The sequence below is a fragment of the Kwoniella dendrophila genome, chromosome 3 (assembly GCF_036810415.1).
Source record: "Kwoniella dendrophila CBS 6074 chromosome 3, complete sequence".
NCBI lineage: Eukaryota > Fungi > Basidiomycota > Tremellomycetes > Tremellales > Cryptococcaceae > Kwoniella > Kwoniella dendrophila.
The window spans coordinates 629,376-654,270 of NC_089478.1; the positions used below are offsets into that span (position 1 = coordinate 629,376).

The 24,895-nt window shown below is 39.4% G+C and overlaps 7 protein-coding genes across 7 annotated transcripts; 4 read left to right on the forward strand and 3 right to left on the reverse strand.

The window, feature by feature from the left end:
• Nucleotides 1-693: 693 nt before the first annotated feature.
• On the forward strand, nt 694-3,321 carry L201_002552 (uncharacterized protein; the record flags this gene model as incomplete). Its single annotated transcript, XM_066218327.1, has 7 exons — nt 694-715; nt 784-942; nt 1,029-1,162; nt 1,241-1,321; nt 1,390-1,486; nt 1,611-2,470; nt 2,536-3,321. The coding sequence occupies 7 exons, from the start codon at nt 694-696 to the stop codon at nt 3,319-3,321; spliced, it is 2,139 nt and encodes a 712-aa protein (XP_066074424.1).
• Nucleotides 3,322-3,795: 474 nt separating this feature from the next.
• L201_002553 (uncharacterized protein) lies at nt 3,796-5,466 on the forward strand (the record flags this gene model as incomplete). The annotated part of the gene is made up of 8 exons (XM_066218328.1): nt 3,796-3,865; nt 4,047-4,211; nt 4,382-4,440; nt 4,523-4,547; nt 4,610-4,629; nt 4,704-4,856; nt 4,964-5,193; nt 5,310-5,466. The coding sequence occupies 8 exons, from the start codon at nt 3,796-3,798 to the stop codon at nt 5,464-5,466; spliced, it is 879 nt and encodes a 292-aa protein (XP_066074425.1).
• Nucleotides 5,467-6,282: 816 nt separating this feature from the next.
• Nucleotides 6,283-8,076, forward strand: L201_002554 (uncharacterized protein; the record flags this gene model as incomplete). Its single annotated transcript, XM_066218329.1, has 3 exons — nt 6,283-6,650; nt 6,793-7,037; nt 7,124-8,076. 3 exons carry the CDS (start codon nt 6,283-6,285, stop codon nt 8,074-8,076), a joined length of 1,566 nt encoding a protein of 521 aa, XP_066074426.1.
• Nucleotides 8,077-8,718: 642 nt separating this feature from the next.
• L201_002555 (uncharacterized protein) lies at nt 8,719-10,667 on the forward strand (the record flags this gene model as incomplete). The annotated part of the gene is made up of 10 exons (XM_066218330.1): nt 8,719-8,757; nt 8,822-8,879; nt 9,025-9,133; nt 9,232-9,294; nt 9,392-9,494; nt 9,590-9,793; nt 9,863-10,024; nt 10,133-10,202; nt 10,307-10,379; nt 10,496-10,667. The coding sequence occupies 10 exons, from the start codon at nt 8,719-8,721 to the stop codon at nt 10,665-10,667; spliced, it is 1,053 nt and encodes a 350-aa protein (XP_066074427.1).
• A 367-nt stretch (nt 10,668-11,034) lies between these two features.
• L201_002556 (uncharacterized protein) lies at nt 11,035-17,222 on the reverse strand (the record flags this gene model as incomplete). The annotated part of the gene is made up of 3 exons (XM_066218331.1): nt 11,035-15,409; nt 15,492-16,477; nt 16,818-17,222. 3 exons carry the CDS (start codon nt 17,220-17,222, stop codon nt 11,035-11,037), a joined length of 5,766 nt encoding a protein of 1,921 aa, XP_066074428.1.
• An 854-nt stretch (nt 17,223-18,076) lies between these two features.
• Nucleotides 18,077-20,905, reverse strand: L201_002557 (uncharacterized protein; the record flags this gene model as incomplete). The annotated part of the gene is made up of 5 exons (XM_066218332.1): nt 18,077-18,887; nt 18,952-19,355; nt 19,417-19,448; nt 19,510-19,586; nt 19,662-20,905. 5 exons carry the CDS (start codon nt 20,903-20,905, stop codon nt 18,077-18,079), a joined length of 2,568 nt encoding a protein of 855 aa, XP_066074429.1.
• A 700-nt stretch (nt 20,906-21,605) lies between these two features.
• L201_002558 (uncharacterized protein) lies at nt 21,606-24,299 on the reverse strand (the record flags this gene model as incomplete). The annotated part of the gene is made up of 3 exons (XM_066218333.1): nt 21,606-23,262; nt 23,327-23,541; nt 23,640-24,299. 3 exons carry the CDS (start codon nt 24,297-24,299, stop codon nt 21,606-21,608), a joined length of 2,532 nt encoding a protein of 843 aa, XP_066074430.1.
• Between the last annotated feature and the right edge of the window lie 596 nt (nt 24,300-24,895).

The window sequence follows — 24,895 nt, forward strand, 5'->3', positions numbered from 1 at the left end:
CTTCGTGGTGGCCACCTTATAGATTCAGAAAACATACATACGTTCTGCTTTAATGGTGGCGACCCACATTATCACAAAGCAAGCCTCAATTGATTCGATTCGATTTAAACACGATGCCATTTGCCACTCTCTGAAGTATTTCTGACATTTTTATCTCGATCTCGGCAATTAGCTGGAATCGAACCTTTGAACGGATTGACCCTGAATTAATGCTTTCCGCTTTCAACGGTGACTGTTGAAAAATGGTAACTCAACGAGAAAAGGTATTATGACGTACCTGCTTAAAGGCTTACAGACATTCCATATGACGCTGTTTGATGTGTGAAAGCTAAGCTTTGGTTGGTTGTAAATGCATTCAAACCCCTGCTTTTTACCTCCTTTAGAACTGTGCAACATGAAATCAACAGAGGTTCGTTCCCCAAATACAGTAATACTTGACCTGACGACCTCCACATGCATAGTTTTGTAAGCGGATTTCCAGACCAAGAGGCAATAGCATCTTTATTTAGATCGTCAATAAACGGTAATCCAAATAACTATATATACATAAACAACGTTTCTTACATCGTTATTGTGTTCTTTCTTCCAATCGCCAATTTATACGATCTTGCCACTTTATCGTATATTTACTGTATCAAATAACTCATTAATCTATACCAATCACTGTAGCACAATAATATAATAATTGACAAAATGGCTCAAGTCGTAGACAAGAGTGAGTATAGCGTTCGATCATTTTTACTCCTTCCATTATGCTGATGCCATTCGATCAATTTTTTGTAGTTGTCAACTCCACTGTTGGAGATGCTAAGAAAAGACAAATGGATAGTTTTACCATTGAACAAAACAACAAAACACCCCTTACATCTTATTTCGGTGCAAAGATCGCTGAAACTGATATCGCTTTAAGAGCTGGTGCAAGAGGACCAACTGTACTTGAAGGTGTGTGCTCTGTTCATCTGGCTATGTTACAGTATACTATATCTGTCTGCTTAGTCTTACTGATGATTCGTCTTTTCACTACACAGACTTTCACAACAGAGAGAAAATCTCACATTTCGATCATGAAAGAATCCCAGAAAGAGCTGTTCATGCCAGAGGTGCTGGTGCATTCGGAGAATTCAAATTACACACTTCATTATCTGATTTAACTACTGCTAAGGTACGTTCTTGCTCTTCCCCCTCCTATTTTTCGTCCCCTTTGAACGCTGTAGCTGATTCCCTTTATTTGAACACACAGATCCTCTCTGATACATCAAAAACAACCCCAGCATACGTCAGATTTTCTACTGTAAATGGTTCAAGAGGTTCAGCCGATTCAGTGAGTGGCGATCTCCCGGCGCAGGTTGGCGTTGTCTACCTTCTAACCAATTATTTTCATTCTTACAGGTCAGAGATCCTAGAGGTTTCGCTGTTCGTCTCTATACCGACGAAGGTAACTGGGATATTGTAGGAAATAACATACCCGTTTTCTTCGTGCAAGATGGTAAGTCGATTCATCTGCTCCCCTGGTCATTCCGATGTAAAATTCGAGGAAGGTGAACGTTGAGCGAGAGATGGTCAACTCCTGAACTATCGAAGATAGTAGCTAACACTTCGCTTTCTCTTAGCCATCAAATTCGTTGATCTCGTTCACGCTGTCAAACCTGAACCACACAACGAAATACCTCAAGCCCAAACTGCTCACGATAATGCATGGGACTTTATGGGACTTCACCCTCAAACCACCCATATGCAACAATGGATAATGTCCGATCGAGCTATTCCAAGATCTTTCAGACATATGCAAGGTTTCGGTGTACACACTTTCAGATTATTAGATAAAGAAGGTAAAAGTACATTTGTCAAATACCACTGGACACCACATTTAGGTACCCACTCACTTGTTTGGGACGAAGCACTTAAATTAGCTGGTCAAGATCCAGATTTCCACAGAAGAGATTTATGGGATGCTATTGAAGCTGGAGCTTACCCTAAATGGGAATTAGGTGTACAAATCGTTAAAGAAGAAGATGAACACAAGTTCGATTTCGATCTTTTGGATTCAACTAAATTGATACCAGAAGATTTGGTACCAGTTCAAAACATCGGTACATTGACATTGAACAGAAACCCAATCGACTACTTTGCCGAAGTCGAACAAGTAGCTTTCTGTACTCAACACATTGTTCCTGGTATGGATTTCTCTTCAGATCCTTTACTCGCAGGAAGAAACTTCTCATACCAAGATACTCAAATCTCAAGATTAGGTGTAAACTTTGGTGATTTACCCGTAAACAGACCAGTCTGTCCATTCATGACAAACCAAAGAGATGGTCAACATACAATGTTCAGTAAAACCAATAGACAAGCCTACCACCCTAACAGACATGATATCCTCCCAACTACTGAACCATCTAAAGGTGGTTTCCACTCTTACCCTGAAGTGGTATCTGGTATCAAAGAAAGAGTTCACGGACCTAAATTCAATGTAAGTTACCCGAAGCCTATTGATGATTAATTCAATATCAATGCTGATGTTTGAATGGTCAATAGGAATTTGTATCACAAGCTCAACTTTTCTACAACTCAATGTCTGAACCAGAAAAGAAGAATATTGTATCAGCATATCAATTCGAATTATCCAAATGTTACGAAACCGAAGTACAACAAACAGCACTTAACCGAATCAACTTGATTGATCATGGTTTAGCTGTAGCCGTTGCAGAATCATTAAAAGATGTTACTGTACCTGATGCTGTACCAAATCACGGTAAAAAATCAGAATTCTTATCACAAATCACAGGTAAAAACCAAACTTTCACTGCAGAAGGTAGAAAAGTTGGTATTTATTTATTACCTGGTTACTCTTATGCTCAAGTTGAACCTATCAAATTAGCTTTAACAGCAGCATCAATGATGGTTAAATTTGTTGGTCCAGGTACAGGTAAAGTTGAAGCTTCAAATGGTATGACACAAATTACAGAATTTACATTTGAAAATTCAAGATCAACACATTTCGATGCTTTAATCTTCATTGGTGGTGATTCAGATGATTACAAAAAGAAATTAAAGAACGGTAGATTGATCCACGCAGCAAGAGAATCTTACATGCACTTAAAAGCTATCGCAGCTACAGGAAACGCTGTAGATTGGTTAACCGATTTGGCTCTTCCAGGAGATTTACCAGCAGATGCTAAATCTAAGACTGAAATTACAGAAGCAAATGGTGTTTTATTAGCTCCTTCAGTCGGTACAGGCGCTGAATTCTCAGAGAAATTCATCAGTTCAGTTGCCAAACATAGAGTATGGGATAGAGAAGTTGATCACATTGCTGCTTAAGCGGAGTATAGCTACTGGGTGTTATGGTATAAGGGGATTGTTATATATGTATCATTAGTCTCATCTCACAGGGTATATAGTCAAAGAAGATATCATGCAATTTTACATGTGTTAACAGTCGTTGTTGTTGGTCTGTCTCGTCACTAACACAGCGAGCAAGCTGTAAATCAGTGAACGAAGCATGATCCTTATTAATCGCCGGTCGGTCTAAGCCGATCTTCCGGTATTTCCGGGTCACGATTCGTGCGATGTTATATTCAGAATGAGGTGATCAAATATGAGTATAATCGTAATTACTCGATTGAAACGACCTCATATTCTACAGTGCATCCATTCGAGCGATCTTTGATCTGACATCAAATTTTTCATTGTCAGCTTAGAGGATTCACAGTTCTGATAGTCCGATATAGCTAGAACCATAAACACATTCCAAAGACAACAGACATTTCACGAATCAAGTACATCATTAGCACAATGTCGAGCCAAATCCCCACTTTGACACTTAATGATGGTATCAAAATACCTAGAATAGGTTATGGACTAGGTGAGCATAAATCTCTGTTGGCGGGTGTTCAATCGTTTATTCAGATGTAATATTTCACATGCATGATGTCCATCTTACACAGACAAGCTTTGAATATTAGATAGGCAGATAGGCTGTTCGATCACATGGTGACATGTCCAGCCATTGCCTCTTTTAAGCTAATCAGCTGAATTCTTATTAGGTACCGCAAATTATGGTAGTGAATGTGTACCTCATGTAGTATCAGCTTTAAAAACCGGGTACAACTACATTGACTGTGCTCAAATGTATGGTAATAGTAAAAGTTTTGGTGAAGGATTTCAGCAATTTGGTGGGAAAAGAGAAGATGTTTTTGTTGTTCAGAAATGTAAGTGTAAATTCGTAGTTTTTATTTGAAATCTGGATGCTGTAGCAAAGAAGTGGAGTGAGAAATCTCGTTGAGATTTGCATGATGTAGCTGTCGCTTCTGTGTGACGCAAGTACTTGATCAGAACAAATGAATAGTATTGCTTATTTCTATTTTAATTGATTCATTAGGTGGAAAAACTGGTACGGAAAGTCATCCAAGAAAGACTTTGGAAACTCTGCTCAAAGAGGTACGTCTATCTGATAACATATTCACGAAAAAGATATTTGAAGCAATGGTCCCAACGCTCAATGTCATCATGTATTACATAGATGAAAATCGATTACGTTGACTTGTGTAAGTTGTAGAATCACTCGAAATGTTTGAATGGAAAAAGCTCATAGATCATTGTTTGGTAGACCTTCTTCATTCTCCCTTGGTATGTTTCAACATAGTTTGAGTGGGAGAATTTTTTTATAGCAATGTCCGCTGATTGTATGGTACTCTTTCTAGCTCTGCAAACCCCTCTCCCTTTCAGAAGCTTGGAAAGTTATGGAAGAACTCAAAGCTGAAGGTTTAGCTAAATCGATTGGAGTTAGTAATTTCCGCGAAGAAGATATTCTGGAGATTGAGAAAACTTGGAAGGTTGCTCCTAGTGTCAATCAAGTAGGTGACCATTACAAACTATGTCGTTTCGCGATCCTTTCATATGTTAGAGATAAAGATGTCTCTTTGTTTTAGCCGAAGCTGAGAATACCTCCTTGGTCATACAGATCGAATATCACCCCTATGTCTTCCACGCAGCAAACGTACAACGACTTTTGACTTTACAAAAGAAACATGATATCAAGGTTGAAGCTTACGGTCCATTGACTTCATTGACGGGTGCAAAAGGTGGACCAGCTGATGAAGTAGTCAAAGAAATTGCTAAATCGAAAGGAATTGGAGAATCTCAAGTTTTACTTAATTGGGCTTTACAAACTACTCAAGGTGTAGTTGTAACGTGAGTGATTTCCCACAAATGGTTCTCCCGCACACGAGAAAAGGCGGCGTAAGGGGAATAACATATACGATTGATTGAGATTAAATACTAATGACCGCTCATATCGATTTATATAGTACATCTACCAATGAAGAACGACAAAAGATTCAATTAGAAGCAGTCACGAAATCAATTACTCTAGGCCAAGATGAAATTGATAGGATTTCGGAAGCTGGTAAAAAGAAGTACTTCAGATATAGAATGACAGATGTTTGGGACGCCGCTAAACCATAATAAAGCTCATTTCTCTGTTGTGGTAATATAGCGATGGATCTCTAAACATGCATAATATCTGAGTATCTGGGGTACACCTAGCCTCATCGTTTGCATTGACTTGGTTTTTCGCAACACTACTTACAGCTAGACTGAGCTTGCTGGTTAGCGTCCTTTCGTTTTTTGGTTACTAGTGTACCATCTTTGCTGTCTATGCTTTGAATGCTTTGAGTCCGTCAATAGCATGTATAATCGAGACTTACGTCACATCGAGTATACTCAAGCCTGTTTGAATACAATTTGATGCATGGAGCAATTGGGTTACCAGAGAATCCAATCCCGAATTCTGCTATAATAGTATCGGGACATAGCTGTCGATCCAGAACGGCTCTCGGTAATTTGTTGAACCCATTACAATTATTGACTACAGTATTTTTGGAGAAAAACAGAAAAATATTCTTAGACAGCATGTATTCGTATGAACAAAATACATCAATATCAATCTAAACGAATCAATAGTGTCCTTCAGCTGCAGACGACCCTCGCAGCACCGGACAGTGCATCCACATCGTCAAAGTGATTTTGTCTAAGTGATGATATCATTCCTATCTACCAACTTCGCCTAAATTACAATATGTATTCATCTCACCGAACCTCGAGCTATATCAACCTTGTTCTGTTTACTTGACCAACACCTCATCAATTCGTTTCAACAGCCCACATCCGTCATCCGTCAGCTGATAACAAGGCGGCCTGCGCAACAGCAATGGACCATATTTTCTTCAATGTCACTAAAATCACAAGGGTTAGATACACATTGTGCAATTTGTTCTGAAAATGTCGTCTTCAACTTCATCTGGGACGACAACAATACCGTCACCTCCAGTAATATCAAACAATCAGGAAGCATTAACGCCAAATCTTGCCCAACAAGACTCTCTGCGAGATGAAGAGAATCAAATCCGACAGCCGATCAAAAAGGATGATATTCAAGTTGAACCTATCTATTCAGCTTTCAGCTTAAATCAAAGATATTTGATTATAGCTTTAGCTTCAATCTCAGCAACTTTTAGTGGATTTGCATCAAATATTTATTTTCCAGCTATTCCAATTATTGCAAAAGCTTTAAACACGACAGAAGGGAATATCAATTTGACTGTTACTTCTTATATGGTATTTCAAGCTATATCACCAACTTTTTGGGGGTAAGTAATGGTGTTTTTCCCCTTCCCAGTGGAAAAAACCCATGTTATACAGTAATACATTTGCATACAGTCTAATTAGGCTTGCTCATGATTGTATATATTCGTCACAGCTAACTTCATCTCATTTTATTTTCCTTTATAGAGCTGTATCAGACGTTTATGGAAGAAGACTTACGATATTGTGCACTTTCGTCGTTTTTCTATCAGCTTGTATTGGTTTAGCATTATCAAATCATCTATATCAATTGATCATCTTACGATGTCTACAAAGTACAGGAAGTGCAAGTACAATAGCAATTGGTTCTGGTATGATAGGTGATATCTTTACTAGAGCGGAAAGAGGTGGTTATATGGGTATCTTCCAGACCGGCTTACTAACTCCTCTTGGTAAGTGAATATCTCCTCAATGACTTATCGTTAGAAGCTATATCGTACTTCGAGAAAAGACCGCTCACCAATGCTCTCTTCGCTAGCTATCGGACCCGTTCTTGGTGGTATCTTCGCAGAAACTTTAGGATGGAGGGCGATATTTTGGTTCCTAGCCATCTACTCCGGAATATACTTGGTCATTTTAGTTTTATTCCTACCTGAAACCTTAAGATCAATAGTAGGAAATGGATCAATTGCTCCATATCATTTAGCTAAAGCAACTTTTGAAAATTACGTATCAAATAGAGAAGAAACGATCAAAGATGGGTCGGTCAATACAAAGAAAGAGATTAAGATTGATTTCATCGCACCGTTAAAAATATTATTTCATAAAGAGGTTTTCTTCGTTGTCTTATATTTAGCTATTCATTACGCAACATGGCAAATGACATTAACTATACAATCATCTTTTTTTGAAAGTATATATGGATTAACTGAGATACAAATTGGATTAACTTTTTTATCTAATGGATTAGGTTGTATGATAGGCACTTTAACTACAGGTAAATTATTAGATAAAGATTACAAAAAAGCTAAAGAGAAATATAAAGATTTAGTTAATGAAGAGGAATTTCCAATCGAAATAGTTAGATTAAGAACTATATGGTTTTGGTCAATTTTACAATTGTTTTCAGTTTTATTATTTAGTTGGACAATTGATAAACATTTACATATTTCTGCACCAATTATATCAAATTTCATTTTAGCTTGGTCAGCAATGTCAATTCAATCTATTATATCAACTTTTTTAGTTGATATTTTTGCAAAACAAGCTGCTTCTGCTACAGCGTCTTTGAATTTAGCTAGATGTTGTATGGGTGCTATAGCGACTGGTACTATAAACCCCTTGGTGAATAAAATTGGAATCGGATGGGGTTTTATGGTTTGGGTGGGTTTAATGGTTCTTTCGTTAGGTCTAGTATTTATTCAAATGAAATTCGGTATGAAGTGGAGAAGAAAAAGAGAAGAAGAGGAAAGACTTGATAGAGAGAGATAAAGACAGTGAATTGGTCGACTGAATACAAAATAAATAAAATGGGCAATGCAAAGGTCATTTTGAGGTTTGGTGATATATACCTCTTCTCCATATTTACGAAATCAATTTAACGAATATTAATGCAATTTTAACGTGATCAAATAACTTTTTGAATGCATCTCTTTCTGGTTCCTCCAGAGTTGCATTTATGGTATTAGTACGCCAGATAATGCATGCAAAGCTTATGACTGAATAATGTTGACAATTGTGCACTGAAAAGAGTCTCGGGATGACATCTCACATCATGGGTATGCATCTTTCCCCCTAGATATAGTACCTAGTGCCTGAGAGTGACGGTAATGTTGCGAGCGTCATGTAACAAGCTAAATACATCCCGTGTCTTGAATTTCACGTCTCGGAACATACCATTCTCATCAGGAAATTTAGATTGCGTACTATATTTATCAAATCAAGTACAGTAAGTGCTCACAAGTACAGCATTCTGTCTAGAGTTATACCTGAACATATATATAAATAGATGTAGATATCTTGGGTGTACAGGAATCCTTCACACCAATCCTATCTCTTCTACATTATAGGATATATAGATAGCTTAGGATTTCTACTCACATTGAAATAGAAAGAAAAGGAGACATACCGACCATGTCACCCAAGGCAGAACAACATTCCCGACTGGCCGTGGTGAGTGGAGAATAAGTAGAAAGGAAAATGAGCAAGCTGCTTATACCTACTATCTTGATCTCAGCTGAGCACTGTAGCGTTCTACATGGTAGTAGCTATAAGTATGACACTGTTGAACAAGTGTGAGTAGATCTTTACAAATTTCCTGCTCTTGTTAAACTCGCCCGGTCATGCCGGTGAACATACCCCAACAAGAAGATAAACCTCAGGAAGTTAGCAAACTGTAGATGGACTGACCTTGCCGTCAATATCGCGATTTTCTCACAGCTGTACTTAGCTCTACTCCTATGCCGGTCTTCTTGCTACTTTGCCAATCCGCTGTTGCAGTCGTATTATTGGGGATAGAGAATGCGTTCGGGCCTTATAAAACGCCAAAGTAAGTTAGGACTCTCGTAACGGAAAAACCAACGTCTACTTAAAGGATTATGTCACGCTAATATCAGATGCGATCTGTTCTTTTCATACCATGAATAGGTTTGAACGGAATGCAGCCAAAGACCTGTTGCCTTTGGTGTTTGTAAATGTTTTGGGCTTGATGTGAGTGATCAGTCGAGATATACTTTACCATTCCATATCCGTTGTCCAACTTTTTCAAGATCTTGGAGCTCACTGACATTCGCTCTTTGTCATCTAGCTTCAATAACGCATGTCTACAATATGTAGATGCATCTTTTCATCAAGTAGCAAGGGGATTAGTACTTCCATTTACGATTATAGTGACAGTTGTTGTGCTTCATGTAAGCTCGCTACGCACACATATCCGAACTTCCTCATCATATAGTGATGTACCTTGCATTATATTAGCTGATTCAATGGTTTTTGGGCGATTCAGCAATACCCTTCACCACTAGCTTTAACCGCAGCATTGATAGTGACATTTGGATTTTTCTCTGGTGTTCTATTTGATCCAAATCATGCTTCATCAGCTGCTTCTGCCGCTGTAGCAAGTCAACATACATCTTCTTTAGGTATAATGTTCGGTGCTATGTCAAGTGTATCTTCAGCTTGTCATGCTGTTCTAATTAAACGTGGTTTGGTAGGTGATCGATCTCGTTTGTCGCTCTCTTAGCTAATTCGGGCCGCTTATTGCTCATCGTATAATTAGGCATCGGTGTCAAATTCACCGATATCACTATCATACTACAACAACATATTATCAACTCTAGCTCTAATACCTATCTTTATAGTTTCAGGTGAATTACCTTCAGCAATCAAGTTATTGTCGAACGGGGGTGGTAGTCAATTCCTATGGGGTGCTGCTATAACTGTGAGTGATCGTTTTCTTTCACTTCGTACATACCTTAAAATGGATACCACAGCCATTTAGTTTACTAGAAGCACTGACATCCATTTGTATATGGTTTTCATCAAACAGGGATTTTTCGGTTTCTTGATTTCCTTAGCTAGTTTCATTTCGATCAAGGTTACTTCACCTGTAACGCACAGTAAGTGGAACTTCGATGTTTAGTCGTCAAATGGCACCTTGCATCGAATTCGTGATAGGTTTATCGAAGCTGACTTGGTGTACATTGCTGTTAACAATTCGTAGTGATTTCCTCAGCTACAAGAGGAGTCTTACAAACAATGTTAGCAGTTTATATTTTTGGTGATATCATGTCTAGGTGAGTGTTAGGATCTTTCCGCTTCACTTATGCTTTGTTTGTTAAAAACAAATCGCAAAGCTCAAGTAATCTGAGCTTATACACGTACTTCACTAACCCGTTGATTTGGTTTTTAGAGGTCGGATAATATCTATCTTTCTGATTATATCTGGATCAGTTTTATATGTGTATGCCAAAACTGAAGATTCGAAAAAGGCAAAGATAGATAATCAAGCAGATATCCCCATCAATCCGAAATCTCTAGAAAGAGGTGATGTGTTGTTTTCAGCTGATAAAGAGAAAGATTGAGGAGTATATGTATACCCCACGTATGTATCCGCATAATTTTTCACAACGAACATTTACTGTACTTGGGGGTCAGCATCTGTACCGAATAGGGATGATTTTTACTGTATAAATGCGTGTAATGCATATTATGAATGATCATTTCATTACAAACAGTATAGGAGTATCCATGATGTATAAGAAGAAAAAGATATATATATATAATGCAAGGTTATACAACCGACAAACAGTACTTAAATGGCAAAGAACCCCGAGCAAAAAGTATAATCCCAAAACGTAAAAAGAAAGAGTATAAGATGAATTAGAATCAGACGATCAAAATTTATCAGGAAAGGTGATACAACAATTTACAAACGATGTCCATCCCTCATTACGACTGAGCATCAGTATTTTCCAATCTAGGTTTTTTAGCTTCTTGTTCCACATTGCCAGATGTAATTGCAGAAGCGGCTGGATGGGTTGCGCCGACAAGGTTAGAAGTACTGTTTGCTGTTCCGGCTACCGGTTCATCTTCTAGCTTCCGCTTCACACCTGCTGTTGATGTTGATACCGGTGCTGATGTGACCACAGGAACGGAAGCGGCAGCGGGAGGTGCAGGCGCGGTTGCGGGTGCAGTCATTGGACTAGCAGTAGCTTGTGATGTGGAGACAGGGGTGGTAGCTGGAACTTGAACTGGAATAGCTGGCTTGGGAATGATAGATGCTGGTGCTGGTGCTGCGTTGCCTGTAGAAACAGGTTTTACTGCTGCAGGCGCTGAGTTTGAAGGAGCTGTACTAGTGATAGAAGCAGGTTTTGGCGTAGCAGTAGGTACAGTAGGTTTAGGAGCTGTTGCTGCTGGTACACCTGTGCTTGCAGCTGTTGAAGGAGCTGTAGTCGCTGTTGTCGTCAAAGGTTTGGGTACAACGTTATTCGGAGTCGGGTTTACAGAAGCAGTAGGAGCGGGATTTGGTTTACCAGAAACAACCGAAGCAGTAATAGGGGGTTTTGCTGTTCCATTCGGAGTTGGAGTTGTATTTGGTTTCTGAGGTAAGCCTTTTTTAGGTGGTAAAGGAGGTACGACACCAGTTGCCCAAATTCTCTCTGCTACTCTTAAATCAATATCTACACCAACAACTCTAATATATCTAAGTAATGCAGTTGCATTTGGTCCAACTGTATTTACATCACCTTTTGCGTTTGCAACTGCAGCAATCATTCCTATGACTTTAGTTAAACTTGTTCCAGGTGGTGCAGGTCCAGGTAATGGTTTACCTGTTGTAGCATTGTTTACTCCAGGTTTATTAGCGGTATTTGCAGCTCCCGTATTTGGTTTGACATTTTGACCAACACCAACACCAGGTTTATTAACTGCTTGAACAGCTGGTCTGTTTGATCCTACACCTGTACCACTTCTAGAAGTATTGGCAACCATACCAGGTCTAGCTATTCCACCATTATTTAACGTTGTGCCATTCTTTGCAGCAATGTTAGATGTAGTATTTCCGGTCCCCGTTTTTGCTTGAGCAGCTTTTGTAGCTTGTTGTTTATTCTTGTTAATCACCCAAGCTGATAAAACATCAACTGCACCAGCTGCACCCAATAAGGTCAACTTATCTAGAATGTCTGTTGTTAAGTGACCAAAAGTAGATTGATCTAAAACTAAAGTTGTTCCATCGCAAACAAAAGGTAAAGGATTTCCATTAGCGTCTGTAGTTGATATAACTGATTTTGATCTCATTAAAGGTGTAATAGGTTGCATAACAACAACGATCTTAGCTTTTGGTTGTAAGATACCTTTCGCATTTGCTGATACTGGTGCTGGAGGTAAATTTGATGTTGTAGTAGATTGTTGTGATTGTACTGACGGTATTGAACCTGAATTGGGAATTGATCTTGGTATTGGACGATTTATCATTGATACTGGTACAGTGCGTTGTATCATTGGTGATTGTAATGATTGAGGTTGAGATTGAATTTGATATTGAGGATTTCTAGCAGCTTCAATAGCAGCTTCACGTTGCTTTTTAGCTCTTTCCTCTGATCTAATTCTTTCTTTTTCCCTTCTAGCATCAGCATTTTTATCTTTACTTGCAGATTTCATTGCATCTTTCTTCTGTTTTTCTTCAAATAATGGACCTTCTTCAGGATCAATTATCCATACTGATCCTTTTGATTCTGGATCATCTTCAGGTATTCTAGGTACTTTTAAAAAAGCTTTGTTTAAAGATAAATTATGTCTAATTGAATTTTGCCATCCTGAATCAACATTTAATCTAAACCATTCCCATTCACCTGCAACCCAATTACATACTTCACCTAAAGTACCTCTTCCACGTGGTAGACATTGTAAAGCTCGATGTATGATAGTAGCAAATGTCTGTGTAGGTTTTAAAGGTGGTGGACCAATAAATGGTGTACCATCTAAGCCAAGTATAGGACCTGGTGGAGGTCGAGGTCCAGCACCAGAAGGAGGAATAGGTACATTCACTATGATATGGCCCGGTTGACCAGGAGTTTCATTCAGTTCCGTACAGTAGAAAGGAGGTAACGGTTGAGGTGGAGTAGGCGGTGCTGTCGGCGGTGTAGATCGACTTTGAGGATGCATGGGGTGACCCGGAGGCGGCGGTCGAACCATCTGAGACTGACCAGGATACGGTTGACCCGTGTATTGTTGAGCGTGAGGACTTTGAAGAGCAGCATTTGGATGTGGCTGAGCTAAAGGTTGACCTGGTGCAGGAGGACGAACAGTCTGATAATTTGGAGGAGGGGTTTGCATGGGGTTCTGAGGGTTTGGAGGAGGACGTACACCTTGCATTGGCGGACGAGCTGCCATGGGCTGACCAGGTATTGGTTGCATGGTAGGTTGCGGTTGACCTGGAGGAGCAGATTGCGCCGCCAGACCAGGAGTAGCAGGAGCGAGTGGTACGGGAGGTCGAACAAGAGGCGTGGTTCCAGGTGCGGCAGGAGGTAAGGCAGGAGTAGGAGCAGAAGGAGGATTCACAGCGGTAGAAGCAGGTGGGAGTGGAACAGCTTGAGGTGGTACAGCGGTAGTAGCAGGAGCAATTGCTGGAAGAGCAGGAGCAGGAGGAGGCGGAGGCGGTAACGCAGCAGCCAGTGTAGGAGGCTCAGAAGGCGCTGCAGGAACCGAAGCTGTCTCAGCTTGAGCACTTTCAGTTGCAGGTTTGGTTTCTCCGTCAATTTTGGGCTTCTTCTTTTTCTTCTTCTTCTCCGTTATCACCGGTTTAATATCTTCCGTAGAATCGACAGCAGTCTTCTCTTTTTCAATAGTAGAATCTGCAGCATTACCATCAGGATTCTTGACTTTCTTTGGCTTTTTGACTGATGAGGCCATAGCCAACGTGACATCTTTCCCATCGATAATGAATGTAGGTGTTGCGGTCCTTTCTTCCACTTTAGTTGTTGCGTCTTCTGGCTTAGGCTTCTTTTTCTTCTTTTTCTTCACAGGCTCATCTGATGTCGCAGTCTTGTCCTTATCCTCTTTCTTCTCACCATCTGCCACTTTATCTTTATCTGCGTCTTTCTTTTTCTCTTGATCTTTATCTTTATTTGTGACCTTGTCTTTCGATTTCGACGTACCGGAGTCTTCAGCTTTGTCCTTATCTTGATCTTTGACCTCCTCTTTACCTGTCCCCTTGTCTTTCGTCTTATCCTTCTGAGAGATTTCGACCTTGTCTTTATCAGTTTCTTTCCCTTTTTCTTTAACTTTATCTCCATCAGCAGATCTGTCCTTATCCTTATCATTTGCAGCTTCTTTAGCTTTCGCTTTAGCTTTGATATCCTGAACAAGTTGATCATAATTTTTGATTTCATCTTGCTTCTCTTTCGATTTATCTTTTTTCTTTTTGACTTTCTTAGGTGAAGTAGGATTTTCCATACTGTCCTCAACTGGTTTATCGTTTTCAATAGTGAGTGGAGATTTAGATTTCTCTGCTGATTCCGCCATTATAGGCGTAACGGTTGGAGTTGAATCGATGACTGTGGTTGAAGGTTTTTCAGGCGGTAAAGCGGCAGTTCCAACGATAGGAGTAGGTGCAGGTACAGGAGCAGGAGCGATAGGTTTCTGTTTGATAGTGGTAGTAGTAGATGTGGAATTTGAGGTGGATGTCTGTTTTTTCACTTTCTTCTTCTTCTCTTCCTCTGCTTCACTTGCAACAGAAGATAACTCAGATTCATCTTCTCCAGATACCAAGCCAGTTTTCGATAATTTTGATTTAATTGATTTTGATTTCGTCCGATCTTTATCTTTATCTTTGTCCTTGTCTTTCTTTGGTATTGAGGTGGTAGAGATTTGACTGTGGTTTTCATCTTTGACTTTTAGTAGTGCTGTAGGTTGTATAGTCGAAGCTGAAGCTGGAATTGGTAAAGAGGGATCTATCCATTCTTCACCACTTTCATCTAATTCTTCTTCATCACTATCATCGTCATCATCGGAATTCCAACCTAACCAACTATTATCAACTACACCTTCTAAACCTAATCCAAATCCATCTTCAGCTGCAAATGCATTGAAAGCTGGTGGAGCTGATCTGGCTATCATTGAAGCAGCAGATGAAGGTCCGGGGCCAGGTTCACCATAAAACTCTTGATAACCAACTTCACTTGCCGGTAGATTGTAAGGATATGGTAAATCTTCTGCAGCATCTGGTGTAACACCGTCAAGAGCATAATGGGTGTAAGTCGGTGAAGATATTGGTGATGGAGGAAGAACGAAAGAGAAAATTCGTGTAGCAATTTGTATTTGTGATCTGAATACGGTCAACATATATTAGTAATCCAGTCATCCACTGCTCTAGCTGGCTGATAAGTGAAACAATCTCAAATACTCACCCTTGAGCGAGAGGTACGACAGACCCTTTGACAAAATACCTATCGTCGACCCAAGCACCATTTCTACCATAAATCTCTAGACAAAAATGACCTAGATCGGCTCTGTATTCAATTTTAGCATGATTTCTAGAGACTGATTTCAATGGTCCAAGATCTACATCAACATGTTCTACTGGTGCAGATGATTTTGGTGGAGGAGGAGGGGGTGGTGGAAGCGGATATTCCTCAATTTCCATATTTTCAAGCTTTATATCATCCATATCTCTACCCATATCCATCGATAGAAACCCATCATTCATCGGTTGTGCATCCCCATTGGAAACGGTCGGTACTGCTGTTGCCTCATGCAGCCCTTCTGACTCAACTTCCATAGGTACAGGCAGTTGAGTATTCTCTTCAACAGGTTCCAATTTAACGGAAAATTCCTCTAGATGCTGATTCTGATTCTGTATTGTTTCAGGCGGAGGTTGAGACTGAGAATGAATTGATTCAGGTTCGACACTAGCATGAACACTAGCAGCTAAATTCTGTTCTATTTTTACAGCTTCAGCTAATTCTTCTAAGACGCCAAATTCACCCATATCCATCTCGATTTCTGGATAATCTTCGTCATGTAGAAATGAAAGGTCAGGCGGTAGAGAATGATCTATCATTCCTTCACTTTGTGCCCTAGGTGGAATTGCAAAGCCATCGTTGAGAAACTCAGCTGACAACAACGGTGCAGAAGAAGGATGAGGTGGTGATTGAGGTGGAACAGAAAAAGATGTATGATGTTGAATAGGTGGTGTAGGAAATTCCACTATAGGTGGTAAAGGTGGTAGATTTAACGGATCATCGATTATTTGATCAGGAGCTATTTCAAAAGATGATATAATAGGTTGTGAAAAGAAGTTTGGAGGAGAAGGTTGATTTGGATCCAACGGTGGGTTTATAGGTACAGATGGTGCTGTTATCGAAGGTGGTGGTAGAGCCGATCCGTTACGGTCCTGTAGTCCATCAATACGTATCAGCTATCAGTCCTATACGAAGCAAGGAGTAATGTCTCCTTTGCCGGTTCCATGGCTTCGATGACCTTGACAAAATGCCGATGATAGCGTTATACTACACGAGACCTTTCTTCTGGGTTTTTGAAAACTCATTCTCGAAACCCTTTTAGCGAACAGACGTTCCCCCAAAGACCACTATTCTCCCTCCATCCTGCTGTTAAACTCCGCCTGTTGATGGTCCTTCACAAAAGCATTCGTCCTTGCTCTTATGACCGAGTAATCTCTCTTTTCCACAATTCAACCATAGGATTTGTAACGAAGAAATGATCTATCTACTCACAGTATTTCTACCAATCATAACAGCTAAAGTTCTAACATAATAAGAGAATCCAGTAACTTCATCACCAAATTGTAATTTATAATAAGCTGGTTTTGGATCAGTTTTTGATTTATCAACTGGTAGAGATGCTAATGATGGTATAGGTGGATACCATGGTCCTCCACCACCTTGAGTTACTATTCCTCCTCCCATTCCTCCAGCCGTATTACTGATTTCTCCCATCAGAGCCATACTTGAACTTTCACCTCCTCCTCCACCGGTATCTATAAGAGGAGGAATCATATCACTCATGTTAATCAGTGATAAGTCCAAATCTAAACCACTTTCAAGTTGATTTAAAACAACTTCGTTATTATTATTGACTATATTATTTTGAACATCTTGTATTCGATATTGTTCTGACATGTGGGTTTTTTCCGTTTTGGCTATCCCTCTCTAGAATCTCTTCTTATCGGATGGATATGTCACTTCCTTTTGATGGAAAATCCTCTTCTTCTATTTGGGATTAGAAGAGGATCTTTCTCGAGAAGTAAAAGTTAAAAGGAGATCCAAAGGATTGTTGAAACGTGTAAAAAAAGGTGTACGCGTTTAAGTCGATTTAGTCTTGTTTGTTTCCCTTTTCAACGTTGGCCTTTGAGACTGGTCTTTCGAGTAGATGAGTATGCACTTCTTTGTGTTGATGATTCCTGTATAAGTGGATGATTTAATTAACTTAAGGTAGATAAGATTAAATGTTGGTTAATCTTTTTGAAAAAGATGTTGTTTTGTCAATTCCGGAATCTTTAACCGGCAGCAAAGAAATCCCAAAATTTTACCACGATGCATATTTTAACCAATTAAGGTAAAATTCATAAAATACACAAAAGCACGGATATTCTGAATTTTACCGCTTTAAGGCACTGGCCTTATATCGCATACCAGTATAGTAGAATTTCAGGGTATCTTCATATCACATCAATTTTGTCAGAAAATTAGGTTATACACATCTGTGTACATGTCTCTTATCGCGATTGATTTTAGTCAAAGAGTGATATGACATGCATGATACAACTTAGATGTAACATATCTCTCGTATGTAGTGGTCACATTTAACGAGATACATGATGGAAGTGCATATGTTGTACGTATAGGTGGAACATTGATACAATGGAAAACTATAAGATAGAAGGATATAATACAACATGATACATATTAATACAGTTTGTTTGATATCGACTAAACTCCATTCCAGATATTTCACTGTGATTACACTTAAATCTCTATGGTGCCATTTGAGCAGCTTCTATATATGCATTTTCATCCCAGCCTTCACTGTAATTAGTGTGTTGAGAGCTTTTCATTTGATCGTCACCGTCATCATTATCATCATCGATACTTGTAATCGGTATAACCTCATTGTTTTTATTGTATTTATCTACTTTTGATGATTTGGTACTGGTGATAGATTTCAGGTTGTTGTCGTTTTTGATCTTCATAGGAGTGATATTTGGTGAATCGATAATTTCGATGATTTCTTTTTTGATATTAGGTTTACTTTCATGTTGTTGTTTAGGTTTAGGTGTAGTTGATTCATAAGATTCTAATCTTTCCTCTGGAATTGATTTCCCGTCATCATCTTGAAATTCATGACCACTCTTATACTTTAAACCCTCATGATCGTCATGACTCTCATAACTATCATTCTGTTGTTGTTTGACTTTCTTCTGCTTTCTCATTGCTGTCTTTATTCGTGATTTCTTTTCTTCTTTTCCATCTTGCAAAATCTCCAAAGTTGCTTGTGCATCTCCGTCATCTTCTCTAAATCTCCATGTACCATAATTAACACTTTCCATTCGCAACTGTTTAGCTTTTTCATATGATTGCCGCGAGAATTTAGTTTTACCTTGATCCGACATGATCAACAAGATTGAAGCTTCGGGTACTAGAACATTTTGAACAAATTCTGTCCATCCTAAAGGATCTAATGAAGGTGGATGATGAGGATCACAATTTTTCAAAGTTGGTAATAACCCCCATTTTCGCAAGGAGAAGAAATGATGGATTATTATGGTTCTACCTAGATCTCCGTAGCTTTTTTCATATAAAACATAAATGTCTGGTTAGCATGATTCCAGAATATTGAAGCTGAACTCACTATCCAGGTTTAACAGCTTGCAAATTCTCAGGTCTCGATTGCCATTTCATACTACTCCATTTACTTTTACCCATTTCTCTAATTTCGTTGTTAATCGTCACAAAAATTTCTGAGGTGTGAGGATTCGCTACTATCTCATTTAACCTATCTTCAATCCACCCTGATTCTAATCTATGATCAAGGTCCAGGAAAGCTATACTTTCCGGATACCCAGCTTTGATACCCAAAGGTATAACGGAGGTTTCCGCATTATGCAACGCACAAAATTCGATGTGCTTCTGCCAGCTAAGTTGTCTCGCATGAGGGTTATTAGGAGTCGGATTAGGGGTCGAAATATGATATAGTTGCTCTTTATGTTGAAGCAGGTTAAACGAAGGATTGGCAGGGAACGGTGCCGAACAGTACTGCAATGTATTATTAGCCACCGGATTTCAAGGTGAAAGCGGGATCGATCTTGGAACTCACTGGACATAACTCAGTTTGACTCTTGTATGGCGCTGGAAGGCAATATCACATATCAGTTGCTATATTCGTTAATGACTTGTTCACTCAGCTCACCTAGATAAGCCTTATCTTCGGGACTTAAATCCTCGTCATCATCCATACCCTCTTCCAAAATTCGCGTTATATCGATTCTAGAAGAAATCGTAGGATTATCAGTCACCACCAGTGTTTGCGTGATAACATTACGAGTGAATTTCTAAACTTACTGTTCATTCGTTTGATCCAAATCGAATTCACCCTCACTTGATAATCTGTCTAAATCATCAAAGAAAGCTTTTGCGACTTCCTGATCTTCATCTTTTTTCTGTTGCACTTTTTCTGCTTTTTCTTGACTTAAGATATCAAGGTCGTCAACACCAAAATGACCGTCGAATGAAAGATTGGGTGACGAAGAACCATCCGAACGTCGTGGTTTGTATCTGCTTGGTGGTTTAGGTGTTAACTCAAAAAGATCATTACTATTTGATCTTCTTCGATGTTTTATAACATTCTTGATATGGTTTTCTATATCCACTTCTCGTTCCTCTTCACTCGACCTTTTCTTCCCTCTTACTTGCGGTCCATCTCGTTTATTGTATTTTGTGGGTTTAGGTAAACCATTATGTTGATAAAGATTCGGTTTGTTATCTTCTTCATCATCTGAACCAGGTACTAAAATCATTTTCTTTTTATTAGGTCTTTTGATATTTGATGAAGGAGGAGATTTCGTTGGAGAAGAACACTGAGATTTGTAATCATCATAACCATCATGTTTGTGACCGGGTGGAGTAGAACCTAAACTCAAAGGATCAAAATCCTCGTCATCTGATATAGATTGTATTTGAGAATTGTTGGGCTGACGTGACAAAGATGATTTTTGCGACCTGGGATTTTGCGAAGAAGAGGAGTATTCTTTATGATCGTTTTTCCCAATGTGACTTGACTTAGAATATGAATGTGTGTCATTACTTTTGGCTGATCTTCCATCTTGTGATTTGAGATTACTTGCTTCCTTCAAATTGTTTGCACGATACTCGACTTTATCAGAAAGTCTTTCATATTCCCTACGACTGTCCTCCAAGTTATCAAAGAATCCAGCCGCATCGTTCGAGTACGAGTTTATCCTTTCTACTCCTTTTCCTTTACTTTTGACTTTCAAAGAGCTTGAGGTTGAAGCTGAAGGATTCTTGGAGGGTTTACGTATCATGCCTACTGGAGGTATTGATTTTGTTTGCGGAGAAGAAGTAGAATTAAGAGTAGAAGTAGATGTTGAAGGTTTAATTGATGTTGACTTTGTAGAAGTAGTAGAAGTGACAATTCGTTTTTTAGGCACACTAACAGGAGTTCTGCTTTTTGATAAATCCATACCAAATGACAACATTGATCCAGAGCTAGGACCTCCTGATGATCCCCCACCACTCCTACCACCCTGCGGAGATGATTGTGATGAGTGTACAAATAATCCTTCCATCTTCAACCAGATCAACCGGACTAGTTCTTCTTGTCGTATATAGATGAAGGTGTATCTAGCTGAATGTCACTCTGTTAGGATGATAACCCACTCATGAGAATATATCTGTGGATACTCACCAGCTGGTATGAGGAGGGCAGAGGGTGAAACTAGGTTGACTAATGAATCTCAAAGTAGTCATTCAACTTGATTCTCGTATCTATTAAATTCCGATCAAATACGCGTAATAATACACGCTAATATATCGTTTTCAGGCACAGCAACATTCAAATTACATACAGGCAACGTCAATCCTTTTCATTATTATTACTGTAGCAGGGTATTTAGGTCGATAATGGTATGATGTAACTTGCATTACTGTATATACCTCTGATAGTGTACAGTACATCAGATAAGAGTACATTCATGATGCTATTAATGATGTGAATAGATATGTAAATATAAATCATGCATCCTGATATACAATGAATTATCCCTTTTGGTAAATATGAGTAAAATGATAAAGAAAAATCGAATGTTTGATTATATTGACTATAATGAATGACTACAACTATAAATATCGTATATACAATGAAAAAGTTCAGTTCAATAACCTAGACTTATAAAGTAGGTGTTTAGGTGTTTAACGACAAGCCCAAGAAAGCTGACTAAAAACTAAGGTTTCCCAGTACGGTAAAGCGAATTTCTCATTGTTATGATTTTAAGGTTCATAGCGAGGTAAGAAGACTGGTGCAGAACCAGGTCCAGCTGTAGAAGGCACAGCATTTGCGAATGTAGATTCGCAATCTCTATGTTGTGCTGATTCACCTTCATCTTCTCCTTCACCATGTGCACCTTCCCCTCTGCTCTCTTCTGCAACTTGCTCGGTAACATTATCATTGGTAGTTTGATCTTGCTGATCCTCTTCGGTCGAACTCGAGGTTGCTGAGGGGCCAGAAGAATGATGCGATTCATTTGGTTCGTGCTCTTCATCATATGAGTCGAACAAAGGTGCCGATGGAGCGGGGGGAGCGGATATTTCCACTTCATTGTCATCGCCATCTCCTAGCATAGGCGGAGCAGAAGGTAGATCTTGAGTTATTTCAGCTGTTGAGTTCGATGGTGGTGCAGAGGGCAGTAGATGGCTTGTATCTGTAAGTGAAGAAGGGACAGTATTCAATCTTGATGAGAGACGAGCATTGAGTTTGGGTGGAGCAGGTAATATACCCTCCTGAATTGCTGAACTAGATATAGTGTGTTGCAGACCAGGAGTGGAAGGGACGTGCAAATGAGATACATCTAATTGTTCGAACCCTTCATGATCGACTTGAACAGTAGGTGCTGAAGGACCTTCGCCTATGTCTGAATCTCTCTCTCCTGGTTGTGGTTGTTCTGATCTTGTAACTGGAGGAGCTGAAGCACCTAATCTTAACCTTTCCAGAACTCTTTTATCATCAGTGGCTATATGCCTGATCCTCTCTTCTTCTCTTTGTTCCTCTTCATCTTCGGATGTCGTAGAAGGTGGTTCGATCAATCTCGATTTACCTTCAGATCTAGATACGACAGCTAAAGCAATTTCACCATCTTCAGTAGCCGGTGCAGGATAATATCCAGGTGCTTGGGTTTTCTCTGTTCCAGATAATACAGGTGGATCATCGCTCGAAGTGGAAGTGATATTATCTTGAGAGGGACCAGAGGATGATGAGGATGAACCGACTTGTCGTGGCAATGAACGTACTGAAGCAGGTCGATATGCAGGTGGGAAATGAGGGATTCTGGTCGTTGTACTATTGCTGGTTGATACACCGGACGTTGACAGGTCTTGTGTAATGGCAGAATTGGTACCTTCGATTTCCTCTTGACTCCCTCCACCACCTGGACCTCTTGTGTGATCTGCGGATGATCTGATAGAATCATTCTCATCTTCCTCATTCTCTCTACTATTATTTAGTATACTGGTTGGTGAGGGTGATTGAAGTTCATCGACACCTTCTACAGGTTTATCTTCATCATCGTCTTCGTTTCCTGGAGATCCATCATCATTAATATTATTGTTTCCAGCACTATCGACGCTTATTCGAGCTCCATCTTCATCCTCATCTAGGGTCTTAGTAGTAGCTTTGTTCTTTCTTCTTCTCATACCTAAACGTTGGTTCCAGACTCTGACTTTGGCTTTTGCTACTCCAGCTTGACCAGATCTTTTTTTCTTAGCCATATGTTGTTCTTCCAATTCTTGTAATTTCTCTTTGAACGCTGTTTCAGCAGCCGTAGAATTCAATTCTTCTTCCTTGATACCTGCTGCTGCTAAGGCTTTCCGTCTTAATCTTTCTTTAGCACGTTTACGTTTTCTATGTTTCTTACGTCGACCTAGCACATAGCTATATGTACACCCTATATCAGTGATTCATGCTCTGATTATGGTTACGACAGACTGAGACTTACAAGATTATAAAAGCTACTATGCCAGCTGCCATGATAACACTCGCTGTTGCTATCAACGGTATTTTATATAAACTTGTACGATTTGAAGATACACCCCAACCATTAGGTAATACTGATTCTACAGCATATGAAGCTGCTGTATGCGTTGGCTGTGAATCATCCACTGAGCCTTGTCCATCATCTGCTAATACTGTTCCTGGAGAATGAGTAGGTGCCTATGACAAAAACCAATCAGCGATTCAACCAGGAATTGTTCAACGGCACCAGCAATGAAGATGGGCTGGTCTGTTAAAGTGGAAAGACGAGAACTTACAGCTATTTGTCGTCCGTATATACTCCAACCACCTTCAACACGCCTCCAATAACCATCGTCATGTCTACTTAAAAGATAAGGTAAGACAGTTTCATCCACATAAACATTATCTGTCGGTAATATAGACGGAATCGAGACTGAGGTGAGATATTGTATTTTCCTATGCTCATCGAAAGTGGTAGAAGGATCTATTGACTCTGAGGAAACGCTCGATGTAGCATCTATACTGGTAAATGTAGATGCAGGTGAAGCTGTGGCTGTAGCTGAGTTTGATCGAGGTGTTAAACGATGTGTTCGACTTGGAGGTGGTACAGGTGCTGGTGCAGCGAAAGTTGAAGGTAAAAATGGGAGAAGGAAAGTAGGTAATAGTAAGGAAGAATAAGGTTGTAGATTGGTGGTGGAAGATGGCTTTGATCGACGTGGTTTGCGTCCAATATGTCGATGTTGAGATTTAAGGCATATCTTGCATCTGCACGTAGCATCTAACGCATCGACGTTACGTGTGTAGGACGCTGAGGAGGCTGAGGAGGACGATACACGTCGATGCGAAGGTCCAGCTTCTATGTCACCTAATCTAATTCCCATTGATCTAACGAGGTCATCCTGATTACTTGTTCCTATACCTTCTCTCCCCCAATCCCAATCCGTATTTATCGTCATATCCTCTTATTTAACACATGAATAAAGATGGCGATTATTGAAATGCTGTGCAGAGCTTTGATGATGATGGGTGTGTCTATCAACTTGCGAATGATATTAGTCGTGAGATTATGTATATATTGTTATAGTAGAATTGAATCGAGCACCGAGTGATAAAAGGCGATGTAGATGATTGAAGGGTGCTGTTGAGGTTTGGACAAAATCTCTTATTATTGATAATTTATAAGATGAATGAATGGTAGTCTGAAAGCAAGTGCAGGGCGATGCTCAATGCAATGCAATGTGAGGGATCTTCTCGCCCTTTGATATGTATATGAGAATTTGAATGTATGTATAGCAAAATTTGATATGTAATGGGGTTGGTTGTTATTTATAGAATTTGATTGTAATTCTGTTTAAGTGTTGTTCCTTTTGTGAACTAAGACAGAGATCATTTGATTTATGATTAATCAGTTTCCGTAGTTGTATATATCTATTTTCGGCCTTTTCTTCTTGTTTGATGTTTTTCGCGTTTGACGGATGAATTATGACTATTACAGATAGGATGATGATTAATAGACGGTAGATGATGTATAGTACAATGAGTGCTGCAGGTC